The sequence below is a fragment of the Pogonomyrmex barbatus genome, unplaced genomic scaffold (genome assembly GCF_055798465.1).
Source record: "Pogonomyrmex barbatus isolate J1 unplaced genomic scaffold, ASM5579846v1 scaffold5, whole genome shotgun sequence".
Taxonomy (NCBI): Eukaryota; Metazoa; Arthropoda; class Insecta; order Hymenoptera; family Formicidae; genus Pogonomyrmex; species Pogonomyrmex barbatus.
This window is the reverse complement of record NW_028297149.1, coordinates 7656415-7678585: the sequence shown is the minus strand read 5'-3', so window position 1 is coordinate 7678585 and position 22171 is coordinate 7656415. Positions and strand designations below refer to the sequence as shown.

The following is a 22171-nucleotide window of genomic DNA, read 5'->3' as shown; positions in this document are numbered from 1 at the left end:
ACTATTATCAATAATAGATAATTACTCTTATAATTACTTTATTTTTTACTTTTTACTTTAAGTACACATGTTTGATATAATATTTTATTGATTAATAATTTATTGTATGATATAACGAACTATTATTATTTTAAATAATAATTTTGAAAAATATTGATAAATATCGGATGATGAAGTAGATATTATCTTAGCATGGTATCTGATACCGATGTTTGCTAAGTATTCTTGTCTCTGCTAAGATATACATTTTTTAGTTAATACTTGCATATATGAGAAATGAGAAATAGAATATTATTTTCATTGTAATTAATCCCAGGATTAATCTTATTGCTTTGTGGTTTAGCTTCGGAATTAGAGATTGCATTAATTTACGATTCTTAATGATAATTATTTATCAGCACATAAATATATTTGATATTTAAGGATGAAAATATATATATTTTTTTAATAGATATGTATAAATTCTGTTTTATTGTTAATTTGATATTCAAAATTTTATCATATTACTATGTTATAAAATATTTCTAAACATTTTTATTATTTTAATATTTTAAATGATTATAAATTTCTTAATTTGAAAATACACAAAATAAAAGTAAAAAAATTGCTAGGAAAACTGCATTTTAAAATTGATTCTAAATTTTATTTGAGAAAGATTTTGAAAAGTATCAATTCTACACATTTTTCTTTCTAGATTTATTATTATTAATCTACAAAGCACATGAGATACAGTAGATTAATATAATTGCATACATCGATATTAGGAAAATTATGGAGTTTCTATCATCATCAAACGTCGTGATAGCTCCAAGCTCTATTAATCAACGATATAGAACTCGCATAGATTTATCTATGGGTTTCCGTCGACGGATCTGTCAGCGGATGCTTTTCGATCAGATATCACGGTGGGATGGTTAATAAGAGGTCCTGTTTGTCAATCGATATCCAAACTGGCTGACACTCCCCCGGGAAACTGGCGTACGCTCGTAAATTTCGTGACTACCGAGCGAGCCAGAGTTCACTTAACGGTATAATTATTGAAAATAAACGAATGCAATCAACTTCAATGAATACTCGCACCATCACGAAATGGGAAATAGAAAAAGAAATTTCCGTGTATGTGTGTATGAAATTTTACTCACTTTTCTCTTCATTAAATAAAATTCTCCAACTATATAATGATAACAAATGCATTTATTACATTTAAGTTTATTTGACCAAAACTGAAAATTTTTGAATAACAATTATTTTAGAAATTGAAAATAGCAAGCAAATTTTATATAATAATATTTAACGGAAATTTGATAATTAGTTTATTTTATTTTTTGTATGCCATTATAACAGTTTATGACTTCTTAATATCTTTTTATATGTATTACTTATATATATTATATAAGTATTTTTGAAATATTTTTAAATTTTTTAATTTAAAATATTACTAGAAATATGTAACTTAAATACGAATATCTTTATATCATTAATCATTTGTTAGAACATTATTAAATAAACGATTAACAAGAGGAATCTTTAATTTTTATTTTTTTTATACTTAATGAAACAAGAAAGTTTCTAATCATAGTTTCATATCTAATTATAAAAAATGACATACATGACTTTTTTGAAAATATAAAAAGATCACATTTTCGGTTTGATATTAAATTTCATTTCAGACAAGAGACACTCAAAATTTTTTATTAATAAGTTGATAAATTATACAGCATATGTATTTTTATTCTAATTTTTTATTTTAAGTACAATAAAAGGAATAAAATTATTATATTGAGCATATATGGGTTATTTAATAGAACTAAAGTGTAAGAAATAAGTAAGAAAGAATCTATAGCGAATAAGAAATTATTGCCAATTTTTTAATATCTTCCTTTAAGACAAATAAATAATAATATTGCATACTTTTATACCTTTGTCTTGCTAATAATTTACTCCGTTTTTCTTCAATTTGTTATCGCTTATGAATAAGCTATAATAAATCTCATTTTTATTGCTTGTAATGTACGATTTGTTAACGAACCAATTAAACGGCAAAAAAGCGAGTAATTGTATCGAGACAAAGAATAGTAAGGGCGACATCTGCTTTAAAGCATTGAAGCATTAATGGATCTCTCCATTGGTTTTAGCGCCTCGAGAGACAAAAAAATAAAAAGGGAGAAGAAGAGAAAAAGACGATGAGATAAAAAGGATCGTTTGTTCCAGGGCCTTGTTAAGCAATATTAAAAATTGTTCTCTCGTTTACGAATTTCTTCACGTTGCTTAATAAATTTATTTAATATTTTACACGTATCTTCAATGCATATCGAAAATTTGAAGATGCAATTTGAACATTAATCAAATAGCAGAGTAAAAAATCATTATTACATCGTGTATAAGAATAAAAATAATAGAAAAATTGATTTTTTTAAAGAATAATCAGAATGAACAAATAATAAATATATTGGTATACTAAACTTTTAAAAAAATTGTTTTTATTTATTAGTTATGTTTCTATGGAGCATATTTCATCTATTCCATTCGCCATGAGAAATATTTCAAGATATCGACTGTAAAATCCCATGTACGTGTTAATGGTTAGCTCCTGAAAGCTATCAAAGCTTCGCTCTAGGGATGATTGCATTCCATATACCTTCCCTTCATTTTTCTTCTGGTCTCAAATGTCGGGAAATGACCTGGATTTTAACGTACTCTCTTTGAAGCGTCACGACTAAACGAATGCAATTTTCGATATGGCATAGCAGTGTTCACATCGATGATGATTTAGTTCTTTTAACAATTTGATATTGTTTCCTCTCACTAGTACAAAATGCATACGAGAACGCAGAATTAAAGCTGTAACATTTCTGTAGAAATATTTGTTATTTAACAGTTATTTATTTAATAGTGTTCTTCTCTTTTTGTGTCGCATTAACTATATTTGATATTTGTTATTATTTCTTATTATGAAATATGTTCACAAAGATAATAAGACATCAAATTAATTTCTCATTAATTTTATCTATTCTGAATAATTGTAAGACATATAGACTTAATTTTTATAAATATTGTTTTTAAATAAACAAAATATTGATAACAGTTATTAATAATAATACTAAATATTTAAATATTTATTAATAATTATCAATTTTGTAATTGACAGATGCGATAATGATTTGTTAAGAACGAATTTAATATTTATTTTAAGAAAATAAACTCAGACACTTGAAATTGAAATCAGAAATTTTTGAAATATAAAACTTTTAACGTGTAAACCTTTAGAGCTTATTCCGTTCGTTATTTCTGCTCGAGTTGTATTTTTCTGTTGGGTGGATTGAATCTTTGACCCGATTAGAGAATCTGGGAGTTGTGCAGTCGTTCAGTCATGCATATTTAACCGATTGCTTTATCTGCTTTGTTCTACGGATATCGGATTTATATACGATTATGGATTTGCGATGTAACAATTTCCTCGAAATCCGTTGAATATAGTCACTTTCTGTACAATAGATTGTTGAGAGCCATTGGATGCTCGATCACGATATCTTGCCAGTGGATTTGTCGAGAATCACGAATGTCAGATTAGCATAAACATTGTAGCGATAGCGATTATGGACAGTCGATCGAAAATAAGGATGCTTTGAAATATTTTATTCAAGAATTAGTTATGATGAAACACTGTGTTGATGTATTTTTCATCTATAAAATAATGTGCCGACAAAATTATATTTGTGATAAAAAATGCAATTGTAAAATGTGCGTGCCATAAATATTCAATGAATATTCTTCTATTAATAGCTTTATTTACTGGTTGTAACAGAATTAGATAGGCAATAGCTGTAACATTGTGCGACAGTAAAATAGATTAGACTGTGTAGACTGAGTTTGAAGTTTGAAAAAAGAGAAAATGCAGTATGAATAATTGAAAAATACATAAAAAAGAAGAAAAATGCAAAATATTGGGAATATTAATTTTATATCTCTATTTTTTTCTTTTTTAGAATTTCCAGTTCCATTATAAAAAAATTTCTTTCTCGGGAGTTATGATTTTATAAAATATTAAAAGTTAAAACTTTAAGATCATAAATGTCCAATTTATATTATTTTATCAAATAACACTTAATATTTTTTTATGCCCTTTTTATGATTAATCCTTCAATAATGAATTTTTATTTAAAAAGAATTTATCAATATTAACCACGGAAATTTTCTATATTTATAACAATAGAATTGAATTAATAGCAGTATTATATATATATATGTATATACATCATTTTATGTATAAATTGAAATTTTTACGAGCGTCGAAAAAATTTATTTTCCCTGTATTATTAAATACTGTATAATCGGTGTTCCAATCTTTTATTTCGCTGTAGAGAAAGTATCCAGTTGCGCTGTTTTTTTATAGACATTCATATAGATATCCTTTTTACAATTAGATCGATTACAACTTTCGATTAATGCGCTGATAAATCAATGTTAACTTGAACTGTTACTTTACATCATCTGTTTCTTTCCGACTTTATGCAAAAAAAAAAAAAATAGATAAAGCTTAATTTTGCCAATAAAAATCGTTATCGTAAAATGTAATAAAATTTTTTGAAAAATTTTCCACGAAAGTGAGAATGTAGAAAATATATTTTATGCAGAAATGGAAGTGATGGTATTGCGATTTTTCTTGTATACTTATGATATAGAGTTGTTTCATTGAAACTTTATACATCATTCATGCGAACATGCATGCATATGTATAGAACTGCACATAATGATAAATTTCATAACGAATGTTATTAATATCTCATACGTAATGTCATGCTTTAGATAAATTCAATTTTTCAACTATATATTACATACAATACAGATACGTGTTGTAACTGTAAAATGTATTGAATTGAAAATGTGTATCGTAAATCGCTTGTCGCATGTGGCAGTATAGATTGTATATTTTTACGTTCTTTATCTCACCTTTTCTTTATCTCTGCTTTTCTTGTAGTGCAACGTTTATCATTAGATTATTCGCATGCGTACATACTTGTAAATTCACTTTCATTTTCTCTTTATTAATGACTGATAACATACTAATAATTTCGCTGCACGACATAATCTTTTTAACAAACAGCGATACACGCAATAATATATTCACAATACGAAATGCCGCAATATATAGCTAAGAATTGTATAGCGAACAATTAATTGAATTACCTATTTATTTTTTCTTTTTGTGAAAAACACTCGTTGTACACACAATAGTATGATAATAAACTATTTGATTGTGTCAAAATATGACTAGGTTTTTTAGCGCATTCGCACACTTTGTTTTCCATGCGCGCATAATATGTACGTTTATATATATATACACACACACACACACACACACACACACACACACACACACACACACACACACACACACACACACACACACACACACACACACACACACACACACACACACACACACACACATGTCGATGCATACATACAGATTTATACATATACATTAAGTGTATTTATAAATTGCACATATATTTATACAAAAGATTTATAAATCACTTCTCAACAATTAATGTACTATCTTACTTATAATATACAATGGTTAGATGCCAGTGATCGTATTCTTTTAACTATCATTCGAAGTATCTTACGACTCAATTTTTGAATGATTTTATAAAGTGGCCAATGTTTCTTTTAAAAAATGAATTTTTTTTTACTAATATTTTTAAAGAAAGAAATTTGTTATAACATATACAAGACGTACATATATCATCATTCTCATTAAAGATTTATATATTTGTTGTGTATTAATTGTAATTTGAATTTTTTTATTCTTATAATTAAATAGTTGAAACAATAGTTGTTTCGGGATAATCATTAATAAAAATCATTAATAAAATTAATAATAATCATTAATAAAAAGTTTACAATAAATGTTTCTTTAATTTTGACTCTTGTACTTATTTCATATATTTCGCGATACATTTAAAAATAATATTTAAATTATTAATATATCGTGAAATTTTGTAATAATAAGTAATATTTGCATTTACTTTATATAATTGGTATTTTGTATTTGCATATTTTTGCTCAAACTATTGGACGTTTTCACATTTGTTTAGGCTAATCTGGCAGTGGTTACTAATTTGAATTTGGTCCGAATCATATGATACAGCCATTGATGTTTTATTGCCTTGCGTTATACTTTTCACGAATGTAAGGTTTATTTTATTTAGCCGTTTGTAATTTACTGTCATTTACTTGTCTATTGATTCTATCTTGCATCTTTGATCTTGCATTGGTAAAAAGAAAAATAAAATATTTGTCTTGTGAGTATTGTATCTGCGACAAAATTGCAGTTCAAAATTATTGTCACTGGAAACTGCATTCCAATAGACGTTGCTATCACATTACTGTATGTGTCAGCGATCATACAGCGATTGACGCTCGCATTTACATACAGAATTGCATAAAATTGCGATGCGACTATATTTTGAATAATTTGAAAATTGATCCTACAGTGCCAATAACTTAAAAAACAATTATAATTATTTAGATATTTTGCAATGGATGATTTGATGTTTTTATGGTCCATTATTGGCTCTTGCGATTAGTTTTTAATCTAAGAGTCGCAATATAGTCGTAGATAGAATACAGTTCTATATGTGAAAACGAGTCGTTTTAACAAACTTTATCGACTTTCTAAATCTGCTTCGATATGTGTTTAACTTGAAATTCGGTTCTATCGGCTTGTGTTCCGTCATGGTGTCGCGGACGGTTTCTGGTCTGTCCGGTTGGATACTTCGAACAAACGTCCGGCTTTCCACTCGGTTCTATCGTTGCCTCGGGAAATTTCGAAACACGAGCAATTCCTGGTCAACTGGTATTGCGCGTGGTATTCCATTTGCAGTTCCTACTCTTCCGATTGATTCGTGACATTCACGCACTGGCACTTTTCAATTTGATACCAATCCAGGTCCGATTCGTTGGTCAGACGTATGCTACCAAGGGATCCGTATTGTTTGCAAATAGCATTCTGTTGTTTTCATTCAGACTAACAAACTCGATAGTTTCCTGAATCTACTTGCTCATTGATACAATATTGACTCAACAAACTATTGCATGTGAGCAACTACACAGTTTCTATCCATTATCTTGATTAGGAAACGCATCCTTCTTGCATCAATGCCGGTGCTATCGATATCTTCACGCGGATACACGCGGGATTATACGTGCCAGCGTGTAATCCCGACTTTGTTTGATACTCCAAGTATCGCGAGCTATATTATACGTCCATTTACGTCCATTTATAGTTCCATTGAAAGAATAGAAGAAGTTATTGAAGTGTTTTAGAGAACATACATCGCAAAAAAAAAAGACACTGTAATTCCGGTCACGGTATTCTCATCCAATTGACCTCAGCCTCAAATTCTCGTTAGCACTTCGATCGATGATGATTCGACATCGTCGTCGGCGCGAGATGGCCCTCGTTGCGGTTTACCAACTCGCCCCGGCGACTATATGTGCTATAAGCACGTCTCTTTCTGATCTATCACGTTGATGACCACCGAGGCCTGAGTGGGCAGTTCCTTTTGAATAGGTACACCTGTCGGCACCTCTTCGAGTATTGGTCAAAGGGTCGTAGTTCTCGATACAGTTGCCGAAGGTGGTGGTGGCGGTGGGGGCGGTGGGGAAATTACTACGTCCGGTTCACCCGCTAGATCGCAGTCAAATCTCCACAGAATATTCTCAGGACGGTCACCTCCTAATGCAATATTAATAATGATTAATGGTTAAGTAACATTACATTCAGTATAAAATAAGCACGAATTTTTTGACTTCATGTTAATATCAATGCAAATACAATTGATTTATTTAAATGTTAGATTTATAAAGTATTTTTTTCACAACGTTTATGTAATTAATAATTAATTTACGAACATCAGAGATCTTTCTAGACATCTGAATTTAATACATATATCGATAAATATTGTATATTTCTTAATGTGTTTATAATTACATAAATTTATTATTTATTAGAATATAAGAAAAACACAGAAATTTTTATATTTTAAAATAGAGTTATTTCTTTCAATCTCTTTCACCTTTAGCTAAATCTGTTAATTAAATTTTTTAATTTTGCTGGATTCCTATCTGTAATACAAACTAATGCAAATTAATTTATACGATAAATATGTCGCTTAATTAAACAAATATAATAATTAATTAATATTTGTAAGATTTTTCGTTAGATGATTGTACCTTGACCCAAGATGATGCCCGGAGAGCTCCGTCTCTGCCTCGGTGGAAGTGTTTGATGTTTGTGCGAGTGGTGGCTGTGAAGATGTGAATGTGAGTGGCAGTGCGTGTGACGCGTGTGCGTGGAGGTGGCTTTGCACGGTTGCTGTTGTTGCGATTGCTGTTGCTGTTGCTGCTGCTGTGGAGGACGAAGATGAGGATGAGGCCTGTGCTAGGTGTTCCCGCCATGGGATACTTGATCGAAGCTCAATGATTTCTTCATCTCCGTCATCGACAACGCACCACCCTCCTGCTGAGAAATAAGCGCGAGTGTTAGCTATATCGGATCGACTAATGGAGAATCAAATTTTGCGACGATCTCTGAGTAGATAGACGAGTTAAAAGTTGTACGAAGTTGTTAAAAGTTGTTAAAGAAGATAGGTGATAAAGTTGTCATTGGGCCTCCGCGCGAGATAGCGTTGATGACTAATGACTTTATAGTTGTCTGTTTGAAACGAGCAGCACGTGCTTCGCAAAATGATACTTTTTTATAGGAATTCTGGGATATAGGAGTGCCGATATAGCTTTCGGATCACGTTTTTAGAATGGAACAAAGCGAATGCACGATACACGCAGATATATCGCCGATTAAAAGGCTGCTATATAAAGGCGAAATTCGCAGTTAATAAAACGGATTTTTCTACGAATAATCTCAAGCAGATCAAACTCATATAAATGATTAAATATTAAAATTATTTTTTTAAAAAAATACAAAAAAATATGAAAAGGCACTAAATCCATGCACTCTACAATTTTTAAAATAATGGATATAAATATTATTTTTTTAACAGTAGTTTTTTCCAACATTTTGAACATATTTAGTGTAAAAATGTTGCACAAATTATTATTATAGTTTCGAGGTTAGCATTTGTTTGAATAAAAAATTAAACATATATAAAACATAATATAATACATTAAACTATTATATTATATGCATGATTTTTTTCATATATATACGCACGTGTGTAATTAAATTCTGAATAATTTTAATAATAATTTTAACATAAACGATATGATTTAATATGTGAATTGTGAGAATATTTTAATTTTATTATTATTTTATATTTTATATTAATTTATATTATTTTTTTCTCGATACAAATTATCATAAGTACGTTATATATGAATTTTTTATAAATAGGCTATAACTTATCGCTGAATTCGTAAACGAGCGCAAAAATTATGGTTAGAGGATTATCATGATAATGTGAGAGATAATGAATAGATTATTCGAATCTGACGTAGACAGAATAATACGGTCAATGTGGATTATTGGAATTCAGAATGCACGGCATTCGCTTAAATACAACTGCATTTTCTCAATAATATGGATATCGCTATTTACAATTTTTATATCATTGACAAATGGTATATTAGCATAAGTTAATTACTGTCAGATAGTCAGATCACATACTACTTGTTACAATATGTTTGATTTTGTAAACATTTCATAGATGTTCATCTATGCATATGAAATTACATATCGAATGTCAAATAACTTTTTCGTTTTAGTAAGTAATCATTCCTTTTATGTTGGAAAGAATAAATGCCGACAATGATTGAAGAGTTTGAATAGTTTATGAGGTCGATTTTGCAGTCTATCATTTATATTATCGTAAGTATTTGATAGGTGGCATTTTAAGAGATATATTACGCATTTTTAAAAGAAACCATTTACTAGAATTAAAAGTAACGTTTTAGTTCCGAATGAAATGATTGATGAAATATTGATAATATATTGGAACTCTAATTCTGTTGTTATGTAAGTTTAATTAAATTTCAAAATGCGTAAGCTTCCAATATATATGAGAACAAAAGAGCTTTAAAGAGAGTGATACATTGTTGCTTTAGTCGCGGAATTTTGATTTGAATCACGTTGAAGTCTCACAAAGTTTTCGCTGGTAATGAAGAATATTACTTACTTTAATTTAGTCGTCTAAACAATGTAGACGAATTAAGCGCTAAAAGTATGCGCATAAGATCTTTTAAAACTTTTCAACTAATTATTTTGAAATTCTTCTATTAAAAATTATATTATTATAATTAAAAATTATATTTCATAAATAATAAGAAAAAATATTTATAAAGAAATTTTTAATCTTTATTTTAAACATACAACAAAAATTAAACTTTATTTTAATTTAAAAAAATGACACAATTTAAAAAAAAATTATCAAATTTATTCATCATTTATATCGATAATTTTGCATTAATATATGTATATATAATAATGTGTGTGTGTGTGTGTGTGTGTGTGTGTGTGTGTGTGTGTGTGTGTGTGTGTGTGTATTATTTAATAAAATATCATTTAATTTTAATAAATTATTTATTTAATATATACATAATGATATAAATAGATATATATAATATAGATATATATAACAATATAAATTGTATTCTTTTCAAAAAGTTGAAAGAAACATATTTAATAGAAAATTATGTTTTGATATAAATTTATTAAAAATATGAAAACTACTATTGTATATAAATGTTAATCTAAAAAAATTCCAAGAATTTCTTAAAAACATACAGGGTGGAATATTTTAAATATTTTAAATGCTAAATTGTGCAAATATTCTGAAATTTTGCGAGAAAGATAGACTTGTGATACAGAAATAATAAATTTTTAAATTATGTCACTTTTTCTATGTAATAATGCTTTTTCTTTTCTTTACATATATAATATAAAATATTCTATCAAGCACAAAAATTTGTATATTGTAAATTGTATTATAATATAATGTATTTACTTTTTTTAAAAAAAAGTATGATATATATTGAAAAATTCATATTCTTTTTAAAGCAATATATATTTTTATTATTTCATACATTTTCTTTATTTTTGTCGATGGATTTATTTTATTATTTTATAGAAATATAAAAATAATGTAGTCAAAAAATAAATATTTTACGTGATATTTTATATTAAATATCAAAATATATCCGAATAAAATAACCTTTAAACTAACAACTCTCTGAATAATTTTTTAATAGTTTAATAGTAATTAGTTTTTGTAGAAGATTAAAAATTATATCAAAAAACATAAAATTTTGTTTAAAAAAAGAAGCATTAGTCTTTCTTTGTTCTCTTACAAATTTGGTAGCGGCATTCTATGTATTATATTAAAAATCTCAATTATTTCTAAAAGATTCAGAAAGAATTTTTTTGTTATTTTTAATAGATTGTAAGAAAATAATACTCGTAATACTTGTATGTGGTTCGTGTATCTAAAACAAATAATTTATTGAATTGCAATTTAAAACAATAATTTAAAGATATTTTTTTTTGATAAACTCTTTTATAAGAAGAAAAAATTTGGAAGGGTGACAGAAAAAAATTTTAACTTTGAAAAAAATTATTTCTATATCACAATTTCATACTTTGCAAAATGCTTAGATACTTACGCATATAGATATTTAATATAATTAAAATATTCTATACTTAATGTATTTTTAATTAATTGTTTTATTTTTAAGACTGCTGTTTATAAAGTATATTTTTTTTATATAGAATGTTTCTGATAGGTTTATATCGAAAGATAAATTTACGAAAATGTAAAATTTTTTAAAGAGGGATACGACCTGCCTCGTAAAGAAATAAACGTAATCAATATATTAGATATCAATTTTATTCATCGCGTAATATCTGCATGATGAAACTAGATCATTTTCGATAGAAATTCTACTAAATTTCGCTCGAAGGTATAATGCGAAGGTATAATGCGCAATAAAGCACACACTGTTGTTGTTGCAAGTTTATGCATGCAATTATGTCTAGCATATATGCTGCAATTGTAAGCGTGTGTGACATGATCTTACACTGCAAGCAGTTTGTTAACTGCGAAACATAAAACATGCGTAAACGGAAAATATCTTGTAATGGAATACACGTTTTATATGTGCACTCGTCGTAAAGGAACCTCGCAAAATCAATATCAAAATCAATACAACGGCTATTCAAAAACGTACACATCGTTACAACATTTCACAAAGAGACGTTGTTGTACAATAAATCCGTGCGAAATCCGTTGTGGGAGGCAACTGACGTGTATAATACTCCCTTGATGTGCAGAATCTTTCTCGAATATCCATTATTTTCTTGATTTTGAGTTTCACAAAATGAGAAGTATATTTGGAAGGGGGGGGACTTCTTGAAAACTGTACTCTCAGCACGGTAATATATACAGCAGATCTTCGACTGATAGCGCATGCATTGCTCTTAAAAATATTTTCTCATTTAACACAAAAACAAGAAAAATCCAGAGTTCACGTAATTGGCTCTGCTCGGAGAAATTGAATTACCGTGGAATGAGTATCGCTTCGCACGACCAACAATCGGCTCTCTTCGGAAAGCTCCTGTAATCTGCTGCCGCGTTTCTATCTCTCCTGATTGTTTTGCCACTTTTTTCCGCGAATATGTGTGGCAACGACAATTTGTTCAATCCATTGCAAGTGTCTGAGCAGAATCTGTAATTGAGTCACGCGCGATACGAATCGTTAATATTACGCTGAAATGGAATTAAATATAAAAAGATCCGGACACGTAGTTTATAATAAAACTCTTTCGTCCTCGGAGACGCCGATTGCGTGATCGCATGCCCGTCGTGTGGGACAAGACTTACACCATTTAATCGCGGGATCTCGATGCTCGGTATGTAGGTCGTCTCCTCGTGTTCCGCGGAGGAGCAGAGACGCGTTCTTCTCCTGAAGGATCGCGGGCTGCAACGGCCGCACAGACCCGCCGCCGCGGAATTGCGCGATTTTGCGGCAGGTCTTTGCCGGGAGCCGCAGCGGATGGCGAATCGCAATTCCGAGGCCATCTCGGCGCAGAGAGACTGTTGAACGGTTAAATGATGATCGATGCGCAGGAGGTGCATGTGCATGTTTACCGTCCAAGGGGTAATCGTTGACGATGCAGACAGTGGACGCCGGTACGACAGGTACAACATACACCAAGAGACAATACACAAAACGATCATACGAGATCCGAACGCATGCAAGGCTGATTTCTCCATCGCATAAGGCCGTTTGCTCATCAAAACATTGTATGTATTTTCAAACAAATGTGGCTTATCGTATCCAATCTAAATACATTTAACTTATATAAATTAAATACATGTTAAAATTGAACGTCGCTCAAAATGAGAAGAACAAATTTAAATTCGAGAGGATTAAGAGAGTTTAAAATTATTTGAGCAGCGAGGAAAGAAATTATGTAATCATCTTCATATTTTATCGCGCTATTATACATCTTTTCTCTTGTCCTAAAAAAAAAAATTGAATTTTACTATATTTTACGCATTTTGTTTTCTATTATTGTTTGGTACAAAGAGATATAAAAAATAATGATACAATGCGCCAAGGATAAAAGAAATAATAACTCGGGAATAGGCATCACGAAAGTCCGAAATTACAGAATTTTGAATCAAGATTCAAACGACCTCGTTCATCCAAGAGAAAGTACAACTCATGCAGCACGTTCACATAAAATCCTATACTGTTAATCGACGTCTCATTTGGCTTACCCTGTCCGATTGAGCATTTTTCTTGGAGTTCCAGCAGAATTCGAGGATCGCCACCAGAATCGCGAGCGCTAGGCCGCAGAGCAGTACAACAAAGACACCGCCTGAAATGACAAAACCGAAAACTCGTTATTTTAATGTTGGCTCCTTCGTCCTCTTTAATTTCACTGCGAGCGAGACGCTGTTGGCAGCCGTAAAGTACGACGGGGCGTGTTTGTACCCCATCCTATACCCCCATTAGATCCTCTTCGTGGATCCTCTCTCACCCTTCGTCACCCTGTGTGGTGCTAGTTTGTCCAGGAGAGCAAAGAAAAGAGCGAAAGAAGTATGAAAGTAAGAAAAAAGCAGAGGCGGCCGCGGAAAATCGTGCGCGCAATATCTAAGCGAAGCATGCATTCTCAGATCGATCGCGTTATACTTTTTGGTCTATTTCATGCGGAAACTTCGCGATGGAGTAACGACCGCGAATAGGGCGTGCGTGGAAAACGTATATACTGATAGCGGGGTGCTTGTATTTATTGCGATGCGAGACTCGCGCGAAAACAGTGAACTCGGGAGGGATATTTACGCTCGGTGCGAAGTTTAGCTTACTCCCGATAAAAACGGAAGGATAGGAAGTATGCGGAAGTTCAAGAGAGCGTTGCATTCGAAATTAACGACTGTTTCTATAAAGATTTGCAAGATTATTCGTAAAACCGGAACTTTCTGACGCGAGCAATGAACTGACTGATATATATATGCTTTTTTATTCTTCTCTCTTTATTTTTCCAAATGTCGTATACATTTGATATTTCCTATAGGATACCTCAATTAGAATAATGATTGATAAAATTTCAAAGGTTAAAGAAAATATCCAATATTTATTTTCTGTTTCACTTCGAAGTTATTGTAATGAATACAGTGTAACATAGAATTAGCTATAAAATTTGAATAAATTGCTTTGATAAATGCTTGAACTTCTCGCCAATATTTTTCTTTACTGATGATTAGAGGTGAATTTCTACTTTATTGGTCGAAAATACGGTGTCAACTAAGTTTGTTTTCACGCAGTCAGCAAATTTGTCTTTCGTAAATTTTTCAATTCCTTTCATATAGACCTCATGATGAGAAATTAAATCATCTTGATCATTAATCGCATTTTATACAGTTATTGTTTATAATACTTTTACTTAAATTTCTAAAATATATCCCAATAAATATAATGAAATTATATTATTCTCAATTAATTATATACACAGGTATTTAATTTAAACATGAATTAAACGGCGGGGAGAGAAAAATTTATGAGGTACATTCACTCGTATTGGCAAATATTTTTTATCCAAGAAACTTTCAGCTATATATTTCAAGTCGAGAGAAAGAATGGGGAACAAAGTATATGGGACGGAGGCGCTTTTGAACAGGCTAAAAAGTGTCCACTTATCATTGACGGCAAGACAACTGAGCCAGGATCTCGGGAGGATGCAAGGATTTGCATAACTACACCGCTGTGATTTATGATGACAGTCCGGACGTCTCGCCGGAAGGACGAAAGTTTCTCGCACGGGCGCCTGGATATCACCGGGCTTCGCGCCTATTTTGCGAAACGATATCAAGAACTGAAACCGGAGAGAGGTCGTGCGACATTGTACAGGCCGATCCAAGTTTCACGGTGGGAAGTTCTGTTCGCCAAGTTACCGGATATATGCTTAAGTTTTCCATAGGACTTTCGCCAAAACACTTGGCACGAACGGAGAATTATCCGGAGCTCATCGTTCTCAAAGAGACTCTCTCGCTAATTCGGAAATTCACGGAGTTAGCGGTGCTTTAAGATGAATAAGCAGAGAGAGAAAATGCAAGGTCGCGCTAAGTGAAGAAAGAGGAAGAGAGAAGAGGTTCGAGAGAATTTCCGATATTATTATCTTAATACTACTAGGATATCCTTAATTCTGCTTTAATAATTAATGAATATGATAAATACAAGAATATATTATATAAAAAGCATCAACAATGTTATGTTATGAAATATTTTAAAATAGATTAATTTTGACCATATTTTATAATAATTATTTGATCTTTTCTTAATTTTTTCTACACTTTAAATTATTACAAAGAATTCGTAGTTTAATTTGTGTTTCTACGTTTCTTTGTTTTTTTTTATTCTAGTTTTAGGAAGACCATATTAAATTAATGTACGTTAATTAATTTGGCAATGTACATTAATTTAATTTGGTTAATGGTAGATATTATTTTTATATTCAGAATTTCTTTTTTTATTTCTTTTTTTGTTTTTATTTATTACTATAAATTAACTTAATTAAAAAATGAACAAATAATATTTATTTAGCTAAATAATTAAAAAATAATATCGGAATTATAATTAAAATACTTTTAATCTAATCTAAAATAATCATGACGCTTCACAAAGTTAGAATTCATGAAAAGATATCATTAACTACGACATTTTTAAGACTCCCGGCAAAGTGAAGAAGCCAATCTATATTTCACATTTTTACTTCAATTTACTTTAAGACTATTGGAAGAGCTTTTTTTCTCTCGAGATTGCTTATTCTTATGAAATAGCGCGATAAAGGTCGACAACGATCGCTTTTTTCCACAGCAAATAATCAAGACACTGGAAAGGACGGAAATTAGCAATTCAACTGTAATTTCGCGAGATTTTTGCGTCTCGCCGTAGGGACAGTTCGTTCTTCTTTCTGTCTTGTCAAGTACATTTACACCATCGGCAAAATGGGTACTTATCCAAGTTACAGGATAGGCGGAGAAGAAATGGCGGGGAGAGAAGGAAGGTAAAGTAGGTAGATAGCCTAAGAGTTTTTGCGAATGAAGGGAGAAAAAAAGAAAATGCGGGGAGAAAAAGAAGGAACTTGTTGTGACTTCTATAAAAATCCGGAAGCGTTTTCGAACAGTCCTAAGAAAAATTTGTCCGCAAACTTTGCGTGAGATGTCTGTCGCGCTTGGAAACCTTCTCTTTTCTTTGGTTCAGATTCTGTTCACTTCGCGTTCGACCGAATCTTGCTATTCTTTCGCACGGCAACAATTTAATTTTTCTGGCACTGATTGAAATGGCTTTAATATTTACGATTGTTTTGAATCCATGAAAATTTTGGTATTTATTTATTTTGACATTCGACAAAGCTTTTAACTCTTTTTATACATACAATAATCATTAAATTTATAGACACTATAAAAATGAACATAAATAATTGATTTTTCACGATATTTAAAAAAATAGAATGCACGATTTGATTTATTTCTTATTACTTCATTCTTGTTCATAAAAAATTGAATTTACGTAATTTTTCATAAATTTTTCAGGTTTGCATATTATGATTTGCACTATTGTAAAACGAAATGTCTATCTGTAACCTTTTTAGCCATGTTGCATATGCGATTCATAAAACGAACAGAATGTCTCATAGTTGAAATGAATGAAACTTAAAACAGATATGCCGGATACATGAAAGTTATGACTACTGAACATGTCTCTTTCATCTGCGCGCACACAAAACGTGTTGTCAATACAAGAGGTCACAGCTGTGTGACAGAGATTTATAGTATATAAATATAACTTACAAGTTGCATTACCATTCAAATTTATTATATGATTGAAATGATTGAAATACAGTTGCTATGATTGAAATACAGTTTCACAAACTCACTTTGCTATTGTACATTGAATACAATCATGCGCATATCGGAAAAGTTGATAAACTTAATTAATTAAGCAGTAATTAAACATTGTGGAAAGGTTGATCAAAGCGTTCATTTTCAGCATTCAATTTAATGAAAATTAATTAATCCGAAATCCTTCATATTATATCTTACAGTCTAACGATAGAAATAAATATTTTGCTTTAATTTAATTTATATAGCATGATGTTGTCATATATAATTTTAAAGATAAAACAATTCTCTTATTCTCATTAATTAATAATTTTTTTTCTGTTTCTATTGATAGTTTTAACCAATAAAAATATAATTGATTAAACATACCAATATTTTCAACTCCAAGAGCATTAGCTTTGCTCTCCTTATTCTTATCGTCTCTGTTGCATACATCGCCTGTATTCTTCCACCATTTATCATAGAGGATCTGTATTACACCTTTTTCTTGCAGCTCTAGGATAACTAGAGATATTTTATCCCTCCAGGGCGAACCTGCATATAAAAAGCCTTCGTTAGGCTGGCCAAGAGTTCGCAATTCTATCTCAGCAGCGTAATCCCGTACGTAACTTTGCCATTGCGTTTATACTGAACACATGTCTAATACATTGTTAAATAATATATGTGGTTTAAACACGTAGTTTAATCTAACGAAATATCTTCACATTTTTATCTTCCGCGAGAGAAATGATCCTTCCGGTATAATTATTTAGCTACTTTATGAATAAAGATAGCGCGTTTTTGGATTATATAATCTTTACTGGTTAATAAATTTCGATTTTTATTTAACAGAGATTTAATCGGCTACTTGTTCCAAAAACTTTTTAATTTTTAATATTAAATATTAAATATTATAAATTATATCTCAAATCAAGCTTTTACTATTTATTTTTACTATTGTATCAAGCGTTTAATGTTGTTTTTATTTATATTTACCTTTTGGAGTAGCAATTCCATATCCTTTGCTATCCAGCAGGCCTCCTATTTGTGTCAGATTGCAATCACGTTGAACTGCATAATCGAGCATGGTTGATTCCATTAAAAATGCATAATCGCCATCTAGGACTTTTTTAATTCCTTCTTCATAGGTTTGAACAAACACGGATGGAGTCTTTGATTCCATAAACCTCCACATTTTCTGATAAATCCCAATTTTCGAGTCCTATGATTAAATTATTTAATACAAACTATTTGATTCTCGAGCATTTTGTATATAATTTTATATTCTACTATAGTTTTTGAAAAAGGTTTAATTGAAAATTATTTTTGAAAATATATTGAAAAAAAATGATTTTAATTTCGACATTGAAAGAATGAAAAAAAATCATTCACTCTTTAATAAATATTAAATGCTTTTGGACATGTGACTGCGCTTTAACGTTGTCAATATTAATGTTAAATTCAGAAATTTTGCTCATTATTTTGCTAATTAATTTTCTTATACATAGAAAAAAACATTGCAGAGAGAATAGGAATAAAGATAATATTTTTATTTAATTGATATAGCTTTCTGGTAAATTATTACGGTGTAGTAATATTTTTAATATATTTTTAAAATACATCACAAACTGATCAACTGTTAGGATGATATTTATTATATATATATATATATATATATATATAAAAATATATATATATTTTTTTTTTATCTCAGCATAAATCTACATGTTGTTATATAAAATTTTATTGTACCAAAATTTTCTGCCAATTAAAGAATATTATTGTATTGTTTATGATATTTTCTATTTAATTTATTATATTTTCCATATCAAATTTGTGAATTGAAATTTTTAAGTTTTATATATAAATTATGCATTTTTTAATGCATTGTATTATAAACAAAATACACGAGAATCGTGATATACGTACGACAGGAAACATATTATACGATAACATACGATAAACAACTTTTAATATTTAAATACATAATAATATTATTATACATTAAAATATTCTATTATGTTATATAATTCACATATATATGAATAATTTATATGTGAATAATAATAAAGTGTAAGAATAATTTTTTTGTATGATCTTCTGCACTCACTCTGAAGAATGTTTTCGTACTTCCACCCTCTAAAGTGCCGTAAGATATCTCAGTTTGTTCCGCGAGATCGGCGACGTTTTCGATTGGCGTTATCATCCTTTCCACCGTCAGAAAAGCAGCCAGATTCGCGGTGTAAGAGGAGATGATGATTAACGTGAAGAACCACCAAATGCCGCCTACTATTCTCGTACTAGTTGCCTGATAACGAGGAGTCATTCCATATTCATCTCGAATAATTTCAATAAAATGATATTGTATTTCTTATTTAGCAACTCCATGGACATTCTATTTTGGATATCAGATTATCTGACAGTCAATTAACAACAAATTAAATACTGCTTTGTGTAAGTATTATTAATTTTATCCGTATATATTAACATTTTATCCTTTAAAATGATTGCATTAACGAAAATATTAATCCATTAACGATTGAAGAGTTCGTTTAAGAGATATAAACATAAATTCTTGCTAATCCGACATATTTGCTTGCGAATGAATATACCAATTAATTTTGATAATTATTTTACGTAACCTTTTTGTAACGATATAAATGTGCGTTTCTGTGCATTTTCGAACAAATGATATTATTATCATGTGATTTTTATCAAACAATTTAATCATCGAAAATCGTTTAACCCAAGTTAATTAAGTTAGTGTAGCATCGAAATTAAATTATTATATATATATGAGGGAAATATTCGTTTAAAATTTTGATAGGAGTTCTATAGAGATTTCGATACATCAGCACTTCTCGCTTTTGTTGCGAAAAAATAAGGAAATCCGAAGATCGATCGAAAACGCATCAGGACGCATCAGAGGTGACGAGATCGATTTAAACTGCGATCCTGACGGAAAATTCCTCACAGCAGTTGAAGAATGCAATACGGGATCTCGTTTACGATTCGCCGGGATATTTCGGTCCATTAATGGTGAGACCGATGATCGCAGAAACGATCGTCGAATGTAGGACAACCCATGAATGATTCTCTCATTTCCATTACGCAGCGCCTCTCGCTCAGGAATTGAGCTAACGGTTTTAATTCCGCCATACGATAATATCTCGCGAAAGAGTTTGCCCAGTATAATCCGCGTATTTAGAATGTGTAATGAATATATTTAATTTATATGTCGAATATAATATCCGTATTTCGCGAACAGCCTTCACACGTTTGTGAAATAGCTCTTTTGAGAGCAATCCGCTTGAGCAAATTATTTATGTACATCGACAAATTTTTACATACGTGAATAATGTTACGCGCATGTAACTGTGTTTGTTCACGGAGAAATTTAATAGATAAAGTGTATCATTTGCAATATTACATTCTCTCACGCTCTGAATGCTCAACCGCGATTCTTGATAACCAAGCGCATCTGGCTGACATAAACATAATTTGTCGACACTCGAGACAGTCGCAACGACAACCCCGCATGTACATACGTGCCACCAGAGTCAATTGGCATCACATGATGTACCATGTAGATATTTACACACATGAGATTCTATTCTCCAACTGTTTCATATATGAAGTTTCGATTTTCTCTTAAAATGTTTGTCTAATAAATATCACAAGTGTGATAAGCGTGTAATCTAAGATTTAGTTAAATATTTGCTAATAAGCACATAATATACAATTATACAATGAGAAATTAATGTAGAAAATTTGATTAAAAGTAGATCAAAGCTGCATTTAACATTATTTTAAGTCGAATTCAAATCAAGTAAAAAATGTGTTTAAACAAATATGAATAATTCAGCAGTCGTGACATTGTCTGCATTTATTGAAATAAGTTGTTCATTTGTATTTGTTCAGGTTCGTTTTATTTCGTTTGAATCTGGGATTTTATATCCATATTTCTATTTAAAAAATGATTATTTTATTCATTTTTCGCTTAAAATAGTAATATAATATAAAACCAATTGTTGCACATAATCAAAAAACATTATGTTATTGAAAAGATACATATAATCTCGCAATTTGAAATTTCAAATAAATTTATTTTATATTATGACTTGTAACCTAATGATGTAATGGATGAATGAATTTTGCAATAATTTAGGAGTTATTATTTATATCAAAATTAATATTATTTAAATAAGTACATTCTTCTATTTATGTAAACGTTTTGTATTTATTAAGTCCTAATCTCTCTTCCAATCAAAATAGTTAGTTTAAAAATAGAATTTATGTTCAAATCGAATAATTAATGATTTTATTTAAAATAATTGGAATTATTAGATATATGAATAAGTAATTTAAAAAAATTAATTATTCACTTTTACATCTTAATACATGCATTTTTTATTATTTCTAAATTTTAAATAGAATATTAGATTTTAAATTTTAAATAAATTTTAAATTTGCATTGAATGATACTGCAACAGGTATATTAATTATATTGAATGATACTGCAACAGGTATATTAACTGTAATATAATGATATATATTTAACTAGCACTAGTAATTACTTTTGCTAGTGTGATAATAAAAATGGATGACGAAGACGCAGAAATTCGTGAGGCTCACGACGAACATTCCCAAGCGAAATGCGTTGAGAACATGCAATTGTTTTCACGTGCATCGTTGTTTAGTCTAAACAAAACCTCCATTCTCCTCCTTGTTGGCATTGTCAGGAAAACAACGCGTTTCGGATTTCA

General features: G+C 29.9%; 1 protein-coding gene across 11 annotated transcripts in view; it reads right to left on the bottom strand.

The window, feature by feature from the left end:
• Positions 1-7604: 7604 nt before the first annotated feature.
• Positions 7605-22171, bottom strand: part of LOC105427216 (glutamate receptor ionotropic, kainate 2) — a 128203-nt gene continuing 113636 nt past the window's right edge. For 5 of the 11 annotated variants that reach the window (XM_089082086.1, XM_089082081.1, XM_089082082.1 and 2 more), the window contains 7 exons: positions 19516-19713; positions 18402-18627; positions 17796-17960; positions 13803-13903; positions 12902-13112; positions 8242-8530; positions 7605-7744 (listed from right to left, as the gene is read on the bottom strand). In XM_089082086.1, the coding sequence (XP_088938212.1) occupies positions 7738-7744; positions 8242-8530; positions 12902-13112; positions 13803-13903; positions 17796-17960; positions 18402-18627; positions 19516-19713 (1197 nt within the window). In that variant the 3' untranslated portion in view covers positions 7605-7737. Of the gene's footprint in view, positions 7745-8241; positions 8531-12579; positions 12745-12899; positions 13113-13802; positions 13904-17795; positions 17961-18401; positions 18628-19515; positions 19714-22171 lie in introns of those variants that run through there. The other 6 variants (XM_089082083.1, XR_016140500.1, XM_089082084.1 and 3 more) reach the window with 6 other exon arrangements.